General features: G+C 43.4%; 1 protein-coding gene across 2 annotated transcripts in view; it reads left to right on the forward strand.

Annotated features, from left to right (window-relative positions):
* NKAIN2 (Sodium/potassium transporting ATPase interacting 2) overlaps positions 1–12,424 on the forward strand; it is a 971,195-nt gene that overhangs the window by 952,037 nt on the left and 6,734 nt on the right. For both annotated transcript variants that reach the window (XM_019537983.1, XM_019537984.1), the window contains one exon: positions 8,854–8,935. In XM_019537983.1, coding sequence (XP_019393528.1) covers positions 8,854–8,935 — 82 coding nt within the window. The remainder of the gene's footprint in view (positions 1–8,853; positions 8,936–12,424) is intronic.

Raw genomic sequence — 12,424 nt, forward strand, 5'->3', positions numbered from 1 at the left:
ACAGGGCACCATGACAATTGACTTCCATCAATTACCACCCTCTGGGTCCAACAACGGAGCCAATTTGCCAGCCAGTGGATCGTGGTGGACCCAAGGCCAGTTTCACCAAGAGATGATTATGGGATACCAGATCAAAGGCTTTTTTGAAGTTGAGATATATGACATCAATCTTTTCTCCCTTGTCCAGGTGATAGGTCACCTGGTCATAAAAGGAAATGAGATTGGTCAAGCGAGACCTACCCACAACAAACCCATGCTGGCTATCCCTCAGGATGTTGGCATTGGTCAGTCCATTAAGGATGGCCTCTTTAATAAACTTTTCTAAGACCTTCCCCGGGATAGAGGTCAGGCTGATGGGCCTATAATTTGCCGGATCCATTTTCCTCCCTTTCCTGAAGATAGGCACCACCACACTGGCCTTCTTCCAGTCTTCGGACACTACACCAGAGCACCAAGAGTTCTCAAAAATAAGTGCCAGGGGCTGGGCTATGATGCTCACCAGCTCCTTAAGTAGCCTGGGGTGTAGATTGTCAGGGCCGGCTGTCTTGAAGGTATCCAGCCTCTCAAGATGTTCCTTCATGAGGTTAGCAGTGATGGATGGCAGCGGATCTCCCTCACCCAGACCTCGCTGTCCTGTAGTGGGCATGGGCGTCCCATAAGACTGATGAAAGACCGACGCAAAGTACCCATTTAATAGGTTGGCTTTTTCCTGGGCATCGGTTGTCCCATCTGGTTCAGCAGGGGTCCAGTGTTGCCCTTGCTTTTCCTCCGGCTCCCCACATATCTGAAAAAGGACTTTTTAGGACCTTTGATGCTGGAAGCTAGTTGGAGTTCAGTTGCAGCCTTGACTTTCCTGGTTTGCTCCCTGCAGGACCGGACCAGTGCAAAATATTCCTCCTTGGAGGTGAATCCCATCCTCCATCCTTTGTAGGCCTTTTTTTTAGCCTCAGGAGATCTGCTAGATCCCTGGAGAGCCAGGGAGGCTGCTGTGCCCTCTTGCTGTCTTTCATCCAAGATGGAATAGAATTAGCTTGTGCATCAAGGATCGCTTCCTTGAGAAGCAACCACTCTTCCTGGACTCCCCTCTCCCTGGGGTCGTGGTCCCTTGTGGCCTCACTGACAAGCCTCCTGAGCTTGTCAAAGTCAGCTTTCCTGAAGTCAAGGACTTCCGTGTTACTGACTGACTTGCCAGCTTTATGGCAGATGGTGAAGGTGGTCAGCTTGTGGTTGCTGTCACCAAGCTTCCCATCAATCCCTAGGTTGCCAATTAGGTCATCTCCAGTAGCCAGTACCAGGTTGAGCAGCAGTTTACCTCTCATTGGCCCATAGACTTCTTGAATCAGGTAGATGTCATCCACACATGATAGGGAGCTTTGCGACCACTTGGATTTTGCTGAGTGATCCTCGCATGAGATGTCCGGGAAATTAAAGTCACCCATGACAACCATGGTCCTGGAGCATGCGGCCTCAGCCAGTTCCTGGGTGAATTCCTGATCAAGATCTTAACTTTGGGTGGGAGGTCTGTAGTAGACACCTACTGTCCCCTGTGCCGTGTTCCCCATGGATTTTAACCCAGAGGGTCTCCAGTCATCCACCCTGGTCGCCAACATCAGCTTGCAGGGACGTGTAGCTTTCCTTAACATAGAGAGCTACACCCCCACCCCTTTTATCTACTCAATTTCTCCTGTACAAGGTATAGCCATCTATACCCATGGTCCAGTCATGGGTGGAGTCCCACCAGGTCTCTGTTATCCCTATGATGTCATAATTATTTGCATTAAACAGGAGGATGAGTTCCTGCTGCTTATTCCCCAAGCTCCTGGCATTTGTGTACAGGCAGGCAAGTGTACCAGAGCTGGGGCAGAGGTGGGATCCCTTAAATGCCTTGGCCCGCTGGCTTTGCAAGGGTTGCTCACACCTTGCCTTAAGTCCTGCCCTCTGTAATAAGGGAAACCAATCTTTCTCCCCCTTCTTTTGGGTAGCTTTTCCAATATTTGAAAAGTTATGTCTTCCCTTGATCTACTTTTCTCTAAAGTAATCGTAACTTTCCCTATTTGGCTTACATTCCAAATCTTTTCATCATCTTGTTCACTGGCCTCCAATCTCCTTCATTTCTCTACATCCTTAAAATGAGGTGCGCCAAATTACACATCATAGCCAAACAGAAACCTAACCAGCTTCAGTTAATGGAACCCAAAACTGTATTTCTGTGTGTGTTGGTCTGTCTGTATGTGGGTGATAGCATTCTATTGATGACTCAGGATAAGTTTGTGAATCACTGGGTGCATCTACACATGCAATGGACTGCACAGTTGCTACTTGCTTAAGCAAGTGCTAAATGACTATGCAGTAAGCAGCGTTACTGTGCAGTCCCATTGCTGCATGGTTATCTTTAGCTGCTACTGTGCAGTTGCAGCAAGTTATAGCATCTCATGTAGACACACCCACTGTAACCTCCAGAGATGTCTTAGCCAAGTATCCCCATTGTGTATTTGTGCATTTGGGGTTTCTCCTCTATGTGCACATATGTTCAATTTGAATTTCACTTTTTGTCTATAACCCACCCTCTACTTTGTCGGGATCCCTTTTCATTTTAATCCCATCCTCCAAAACATTTGCAGCCCATTTCAGTTTTACACAAATTTGATCAGTAACCTCTCAATCTCTGAATCCCACTCATTAATAAACATATTAAACAGCACTGGACCCAGAACAAACTCCTGTGGGACCTGTGTCCTACCTCCTGTGGGACTTCTTCACTTGTGGTAATTCAACAGATTATGTATTTAATAGCAATTCTATCTACCACACATTTCTCCATCTCACTTCTGAAAATACTATATCAAATGTCAAAAGTCAAAATCATAGTCAAGTCCAGTTTCTTTGGATTTGGAAGAATAAGTGAGATCTTCAGAGAGAGAAGTGGAGTCGGGCAAGGTAGTGCTTGATCATTGTATCAAAGTTGATAAATGGGCTAATTAACCCATTTCAATTATGGATTAATTAAGCTGGAAAAGTATAGTTGTTCAGCTCAGAGGGTGTCAGAACTGAAGAAATAAAATTTGAAATGGGGTAGTTAACCCAGTCATGGGATTTCCATAGATGCTCCAGGCTGCCAAATCAGGGGGGAAGGAAATGGATGCAGAGGGTGAGCCAGGCTGGAGGGGCTAGAGGGCTGCACTTTCAGTGGGAGAGAGGAACCAAAGACACAAAGGTCGCAAGCATTAATGGAGACATTCACTAACTATTTCAATGGCATAAAGGTAAGGAAGGAAGAAGAGGGCTGGGAGCAGATGAGACATCATGGACTGAAAATGAAAATATGACGGTGTACGTGGCTGCTGCCCAGACTTCCTTCTTGTCCTCTATGCAGTCTGTAACCTTTTATGTTTAGTCTGCATTGATTTTAAATCCTACTAAGATTTAATGAGAGCCATAATGTCAATATTACTTCTATGGGCATACAATCTAATTGACTTTGTTAAACGTCCTGGGTCAGATCCTAAGCCAGTATAAATTGTCATTGCTTCACTGAAGTCAAGAGAGCTATGACAATTTATGCTAGCCAAGGACATGGATTCTTCTGTTTCTATTACTCATTCTCTTGCAAAATGTCTTTAGGATCCTTCAAATTATTTGCTAGAGGAGGATGCCCAATCTCCTGTTTTGTTTTGCTTTCCTTTTAACATTCTTTCTTTGTTTCATGCATATGCATATTTTTTATATTTAACATCACATTATTTCCTTCCTATTTTATCCATCTGTTTATTTCAGCTATTTCTTTGTTCTTCTCTGCTGATCTTCAAAGACTTCTGATTCTCATAGATAGGCCCATTTTAACAGACCCCACTTGTTTTCTGGTGTACACATCCCATCTTAATAGGCCCTTTACACTCCAACAAATTTCCAATAACTAAAGAGGAGAAACAAATATAGACTTACAAACCCACTCCAGGAGTTCACACACATTAAAGTCAGTGAAAGTTGTGACTGTGTGTAAGGCCCACAAGATCAGATCCTTAGACAGCATTTATTAATAGAAAATATGTCTCTTATTTTGTACCATATTCCCTTGAAAAAGTTCATAGTTCTTTTGTAAACCTTATACCAAAGAGCAGAATAATATCAGTGAGGCAAGAAAGAGCTTCAGAGCCCCAAAAAGAAAAGCAAGGCACTCATTTTTAATATGGTAATGCTCTCATTTATTCCTAAAAAATTAAGGCAAGTTACTTAGAAAGAACGTAATCTCAGCTGTTGCTGAGATGCATGAATGGGCTTGTATGTGTTCATGTGTGTTACAAAAAACATGATTAAAGATCTGTTTTGTGAAGGATGGTATGTAAAATAAAAATAAGATACAGTGGGGAAAAATGTGTCTGATGGATAAGGTTAGGAATGGAAGCATCTGTAGTCATTCAGCTAATGAACCTTATTTTATTCATCTCATGTTACTGCTGCCAGGAGCATAGCAGTAGTATGACACTTTTAGTGACCTTTCAGGCACAGCCAGGATAAAATGCCCAGCAGAAAGGGCAGCATTTTTGCATGCTTTGAAAAACTAGCTCATAGTCCACAGGGAGCTTTTAGCAGAGTCTGGGCACCACAGGCTTTGCAGTGCTAACTGAGATGCTGCCACCATGAAGAAAATCTACTGCAAAAGAAATTACTGACACTTTCCATGTTGGAGTTTACCTCTTATTACCCACCCTTTCCAGTTCACTTGCAAAGTTGTGCATAAGGAGCCATTGTACAACTTTAACAAGGGCACAATCATATTCTCCCCACTATCGTGATCTGATTATGTAAATTGGGAGCTTCTACTGCCTGCTTCAGACAGAAATGCCTCTCCAAACCCATCTTGTTTGTCACTTGTAGTCTGGCCTCCTTCCACTCTGAGTTTCCTTTGTTCAACAGGATACAGACACAGACATAACAACCGTGGAGAAATAATAGGCATACGTTGCTCTCGTATGCCCACAAAATCTCCTTTAATTGCTGGGATTCTGTTTCTTATCAATTTAGTTTAGCTTACTGGAAATAGGGTGACCACCCATCCCTAATTCGGTGAGATAGTCATGAAATGGGAACCTCAGGTCCTGGTCCCAGGCTGCATGACTCTGGAACAGCATTTGTCCTGGATTCTCACTGTCATACAGGATCCAGCTTTTCCATTCCCCATGGGAAATGGTGGAATGCTGCCAGCCTGCAAGGGGCTGCTTGGGGCTGCTAGGAGTGAGACTCTGCGGGGGGAGAGGAGGCACCATGTGCATATGCACGCCTGCACATATGCACGTGGCTGGGAATACAGCCAGGCAGCATGGACAGCAGCTCCCTGCACGTAGGTCTGTATGGGAGGGAGGGAACATGGTGAGGGGCGGTGTAAGGCAGGGGCTGGGGGCGCTGCCCACCCAGGACGGCACATCTGACCTGGGGTTGGACAGGGAACAGGATGGAGCCACAGGGGGCTCATCCAGCGGGCAGGGGAGGCAATGCTCTCCATTGCTGTGCACACTCCTGGAAGGCATGTGCCCCTCAGCTTTGTGCATGGGGTGGGAGCGGATGCAGGCTGCCTGCTGCAGGCTCAGGGATCCCCGCCCTGCTGCCCTCCCCACAGAAGCCCTGCGCCACCATGGCGAGGCACCTCCTGCCTGCCTGGCAGCAGCAGCAGCATGGAGTTGTGCCCTCAGCTGCTGCAAGGTAGGCAGGGGGTGTGCAGTCAACATGGAGCTCCTGGGGGAAGGGCAGCAGGACAAGGAGCCCCAAGACCACAGCAGACAGCCCACATCTGACCCCACTCCACCCGGCTTCCCTGCCAACTCACTGCCGGCAGGGGAGGTGGAGGGATGGGGAGGGGGAAAGGCAGGCATGCATTCTCGCAGGGGTGACGTGCAGGGGGTGCACACAGGTGCATGTGCACCCCTGCAAAAAGGTGCGGCCAACACTGTCGGCAGTGCCTGCAGGCAGTCACCCCACTACTGACACCGCCAGCGGCATCTGCAGGCAGTCAATGATCACCGCTGGCCAACGACAACACTGCCACTGGTGACTGTGGGTGGTCACCAGGCCCTGGTCAGCACTCGCCACCCTCCCCCCGCCCACCAACAGTGCCGTCAGCGTCTGTGGGAGCTCTGTGCTTACCGCCGCCACACTCCCGCACCACCACTGTACTCCCACCACCACCAGCACAGCTGTGCCACCCCAGCCACCAGGGGCACATGCCGTTCATGCATTCTGCCTTCCCATTTTGAAACGGAGGTCACCCTAACTGGATATGGTCCTAGAAATTCCTGTCAAGATCTGTCTTCCTATATTTTTAAAACAGAGCATCTGTGTCTGTGACGTTAGCAGCCTTCGGTTATTATTTACTGCAGGGTGCAGAGCCCTATCATCCAGCCCATGATGCTACCCATGAATCCTGGACAGGCTCCACATTCAACAAGCACCAGCACCAGCCCAAGGGTACATTACATGTAGCATACAGAGACAAGGCCATTGTGCATGCTACATGCAATGTCTGCAGCAAACTAGCTTCACATGCTGGATCCAGCACACATGGCAGTTAGTAGACTGATCCAGCCCACAGACTGGCCCTATGACAGTCATCCTGCCTGCAGGACCTAATGATTTTGATATGCTGATTTATAGCTCACCACGACATGTGCCACTGAAAACATACACAAGATATATAACAAGGGAGACAGATTATCAGTTGGCACTAATTTATACCATATAAGGCTCTACTCCCAAAAGTTTACCATCTGAATTCTGGGCAAGATTGAAAAGAAAAAAGGGAGCATTTATACAAAAAAAAAATTCACTGCAATCAGTCCAGCAGTCTTTCACACCCATCTTGTTATGTTGCTATGTTTGCAAAAAGAGCTCACTCATTTCTTCTAAATCTGGTACATCCTTCTGCCTAATCTTGTAATAAAATCATAATCCTGTGTTTATTACGTGGGTCAGCTTCTAAGGAAATATTTATGATTTCACAAAGTTTACATAATGTTTGCATATTTAAGGATGATTGAAATACACAGTCTATACAAAGGGCTGCAAGGAAGACCTTCACTGATAATATAAGGGAGGTTGCCATATTAATGGGATAATGTACAAGAAGGGTAGGTATATTATGTAAGAGGAGTGACTAGGAAAATTGTAGATTGGAGCACTGTGTAATTATGTTGGGGACTGAAAAGTTGTCTTGTGAGAAGTGGAGCTGTTGACCACAGTTCTTACCTCAGAGGTTTAATCAATTTTTTAAATATGCCTGATCTAAATCATTAAATGCCTTGAAGGTAAGGAGTGAGTCTGAATATTTGGGGAACGTATCTGTATGATTTAGGAATTGTGTATGACATTATATACTCCCTTGATGAATCTTTTATCAAACCCCATTTTGAACATGTAGCCATGAGCTTTCTCTGTGATCCCTTTCTCTCCATATTGGCCAGACACTGGATCAGGTCAGCAGATGTAACCACCCCATGCAGGAGGTCTGGCCTGCAGATCAGCTCTGGATCACTCCTCCAACCTGAATGGTTGAGCGTCACTTCGGTAGATATTAGGAAAATCTTTCTAATTTAAGGCTAGTTAAACATTACAACAGGCTAACTAGCAAGGTTGTGGAATCTCCTTCAGTGGTAGTTTTAAGTAACTAGAAAAGCACTTTTCTGCGATAATCTAATCATACTTTATCCTGCTTCAGATCAGAATGATGGACTAGATGCCCTCCTAAGGTCCCTTACAGTCTTACATTTCTACGATTCTGTGGAGACTTAAAGGAAAAGTCCAATGTACTCCTGGTAGCCTCTGTTGCTGAGGACAAACAGTAGTGTTTTGTAATAGCTGGCATTTTCTAAAAGCTGTTCACCTTATGCTTGGAGGTCATTTAAAAGTTGGTTGCGTTCATGTTTAAGTACGATATATATATGTATATATGTACCATATGCTTAAGTATGGCATACACTTGAGTCAAAGTTATTCATAAACATGGTTTGCCAGATCTGTTATTTAAGCTGTCCAATGTGTCTCAAAGGAGATGTGACTATACTGCCTTGAAAATGATTTAAAATAAATACAGAGAGCCCATGGTGCACAGGCAGTGATGTGAATTAGAAAATAACTCCCCATTCATAAACTTCCACTGTCCAGGGAGAGATCCCATTTTCCTTTGAATTGTGAAGTCCCGTTTCTAATGTGCAGATAAATTGTTCCAAGCCTCAGCTTTTGCATTTCAACTCAAATGTCAAAGCAGGGAATCAGAAACTTCTGTCTCTCAGACAAATAGGATCAATGTGCTTTCTTCTCTAGATCACTGAACCATGGTATGTCAACAAGCCTGACACAGTAATCACAGTCAGCTGCAGTGCATTCATGCCAGTAAATAAATGGTTTGCAGTATTCGTAATATCTGAATAAAATGTAATTTTTATACTCCAGTGAGGTGGTCTATTTGAGAAAAATGTAATGTGATATATAATTCTCTCTTGTGGAGAGAGAGATTTTATATATCCAGCATTGTCTGTTGCTGATGGATTATAAAATCATTATCTATGATTATCATTATCTGGGATCCTATGACCCCAGCTGACTTCCTGACCTTTGGGCAGGGGGCTGGACTCGATAATCTCCCAAAGTCCCTTCCAGCCCTGATGTCTATGAAATCTATGAAATCTAAAAGATACTGCCTTTTAGCTATTTTTTAACTTTTTTTTTTGCAATCTCTGCAATTAGTCAATCTAATTTTAATAGATTATTCCTGAGTCTTTCCAAAGTAGTCTGTGTGGAAGCTTGATGATAGTTACTGTCTCTTCTGAAAAGACGCTGTTAATGAAAGCAATTTTTCCCTTTCAGTTGATTTCATAGGTGGATTTGATTCTTACGGCTATCAAGGCCCACAGAAGACATCTCATTTACAGCTACAGCCCATGTATATGTAAGTACTAAACTTCTGAGATATTCTGTGGAATGCCAAGTAGATATTAAAGGATCATCAAGCTGAAAGATGAGGTGACTTAAAAATTCAGGATTGGCAGAGCCATTTGTTCAAAGCCAGAATTCTAGCTATACACTTTGATTCTACAGTTACCCTTGTGTTGCATCATGATTCTTTCTTACGGTAGTATACAATGCATCACACGTGTTTAAAATACAATGAGGTCCTGACCTGGATTTTATTTAACCCTCATCAGGAAAATTCCCAGTCGAAGTCGGTCAGATTTGCTTGGGTAAGGACTAGAGAAAATCTGGCTAAGGCTTTGGCTCATCAGTGTTTAGTCTGGTTTAGCACAGATTTGGAAACTAGTTCATTTAGCAACACGCCTGCCATTAGTATTATTAGAACATCAAGTCACTGAGGCACTTTGCTTTGTCTGCTATTGCCTTTTTCTTTTTTAAATTTCAGTGGCACATTGCCTTGAAATCAGTTTGAATAAAATACTGCATTTTAACTGTGCTGTGAGCGTTACAGATCTGTCTACTGTCTAGAAATAGAATATGATGATATTTTGGGATTAAATAGAAAATAAAATGTCAGCACATGCATGTGATTGGAGCAAATTCACAGAAGAGTTCATGCCCATCCTTAGATTGCAGCACAAAACTGATTTACAAACATCATCTGTACCAGTGCCAAGCAGAAAACAAGGGACAGATTCATTATCGCCCTAAGGAGTCCTGCCTCTCAACAGACCATACAGTTTTCACCTATTGTATTTTGGATTTTGTTTAATAAAATCAGCTCATTAAGGGAAAGTACAGCATGTGCCAGCTCACAAGAGGGCATCATTTACTTTGTCCTTTCTCTGTCCCAGTCACTTGTTTTGAAGGAGAGAACTAAATATAGATAAAGAGCATCAGTTCAGTCATGATCTCCATTCAGACCATAATGTCACATCAATGGAAACATTAAACTAAACCCTTAATCCCTCAAAGTAAATCTGCTGATGAATTAGCAGCCCAAATTATTTATGATGTGCTGGTATTTACTTTTTACTGGTTGTGAACCCTATGTTAGAGAGTGCTTAGGACCTGGCCTTTTGGATGCATGGTAGATGTTGTTTATTATGTCTTAAATTACACTAGTGCATAATGCCAATGCCAGCCTAACTTCAACTTCCCATCTGTCTGCACTCAAATAAAAATTTTTCACCTGTACTCTTGGCAAGAGTGTTGTACATTTAGAAAATGTTATTTCCTTCCTCATACCATGTGTGGTTCATAGGTACTTAGAACAATTCTAATCCTATTTCTCTCTCAGTTTACTATACCTTGCCATCAACATATGGAGCCCTCTAGCTGAGATATTATCCCATTCTCTTTATGTTCTCAGTGTTTCTCCTTTAAGAACAGTTGCTTGCATTTACAGAGCCTCCTACCACCGACATGAAAGAAAGCTGGAGCTATAGAGAGAAGCCAAAATAAATTTCTAAGCTTGTAGCTGAGACAAAGAAACAAACGATGAACCTTAAAAAAGGAATTCTCTTTCATTTCAGTGCTGCTTTCTTACTAGAGTCTAGGTCATTTCACTGCTCATTGTGAGACAGACATCAGTAACTTAATGATATATCCAGTAAACCCACAGAAGGCACACTGTCATGTCGCAGTGACAATCGAAGACACTTAGCATTTCCTTCTCACTGTACAGTGTATGATTAGAGCACTATGCAATTCCTACACTGTTGTGTTTAACTATCTTTGACAGTATGTGGCAACAGCCTTATATTGCAGAAAGCTAAAACAGCCTAGAAACACATGCTTATATATACTGAAGTAACATACTGTCTTCCGCTCTGATTATTAGATGATAATACCATGATACATTCAGATTTCAGCTTGTAGCACTCTTTACAGCAGAAAACCTTAATGAAAATCACAACTCAGAAATGATAATAGTAGACTGCCTTGTGTCTTTTGCTACCCCATTTTCCATTGGAGAACATCATCCTATTTGCCCCATATTATTAGCCCTTGTGGAGAAGAAGAACTTTTTAAAAATCTGGACTTCACCCTACAGTTTGTTACTAAAGTATTTTGTGCTTCACAAACAGTCAATACCCTTAGGAGGCAGAACAGGTATCTACAGGGATTATTAAATACAAGGAACTAGAATACAAGAGGGGAAGAGACAACCTAGGGTCATTGCATCCAGTCTGCCGATATTGCAGGTACTCGGGAAATCTAACTGCATTCACAAGCTCCATCTTAAAACTAGCTTGATTTTTTGCCCCTCTGATGACTGTTCCAGAACCTCACCACTCTGATGGTTGGAAACCTTCATCTAAATTGCCAGCCTGAATTTCTTCATAACTAGTTTATTCCCCTTGGTTCTTGGGCCCACCTTGTCCTTTAGCTTAAATAGCCCTGTCTCCTTCCCTGCTGTTTGCCCTCCTGATGTATTTACAGAGAACAATCACATCCCCTTTCAGCCTTCCTTTTTGCTAGGATAAACAATTCAATTTCTTCTAATTTTCTGTCAAAAGAAGGGCTCTCCATTCTCCTGAGCATCCTAGTAGCCCTTGTCTGTACCTGTTCCAGTCTGAATTCTTCTTTCTTGGCACTGGGTGGCTGGAATTGTACATAGTATTCCAGATGAGGACTTATCACTGTGTTGTACAATGGCAAGAATACATCTCTACCAGAAATGCCTCATATGTCAGTGAAATGCATCCACCATTCATTTGGAGTGTTGTAGCTTTTAAACAAGACACTGAGATTCTATACAGAAGTGCAGTGAGAAAAGGGAAGAGCAGTGAGTTCAGCTGAAGCTGCAGGGGAAAATTTAGATAGGCAGAACATCATTACCTAAAGTCAGAGTGTGGTCTGCACATGGGGGTTACTGTGCAGATGAAATGTTAATGTGGGGCAACTACATCCCCCTCCCACCTAAACTGAACTCAGACACAAACCATAGGTTCCTTATTGACTTTTTATGAAAGCATCACAGTTTCACTTAATATTATGCTGGATCCTAGGCTCAGCACTGAACAACATCACCTGTTGAATCAGCAGCTCCAGTGCTGTCACCTCTGAGGAGTTCTTTTGGCACTGTGGTATTAGTCCATCCCACTGCTGCTTAGTTTCTGAAATCTTCCAGCATGACAGTGTGGTACTTCCTGCCCATACAGATTTAATAAGATCCCTTTCTTCAAAGCATAAGTTGATAGCTAGCAGGAGTTGACTAAATACATGAGACCAGACCAGTCCCAGGTCAAGGCATCCCTTGGGCGGTGCAGAACTTCCACATGGCCTCCAGAGCCCTAACATGAAACAGGAAAATGTCCTAACAGAGATGGGGGGTGACCTTAGCGTTCTTACATCTGATGCCTTCAAGCTGCTGCAGTGGCCCCTTGGAACTGTGGGCAGAAGGACATAAATAAAAAATAAAGTGTTGTGAGGTTGCTTTAATTTATGCAAAGGAACAGAA

The sequence above is a fragment of the Crocodylus porosus genome, unplaced genomic scaffold (genome assembly GCF_001723895.1).
Source record: "Crocodylus porosus isolate Cpor-Errol unplaced genomic scaffold, CroPor_comp1, whole genome shotgun sequence".
Lineage (NCBI taxonomy): Eukaryota > Metazoa > Chordata > Crocodylia > Crocodylidae > Crocodylus > Crocodylus porosus.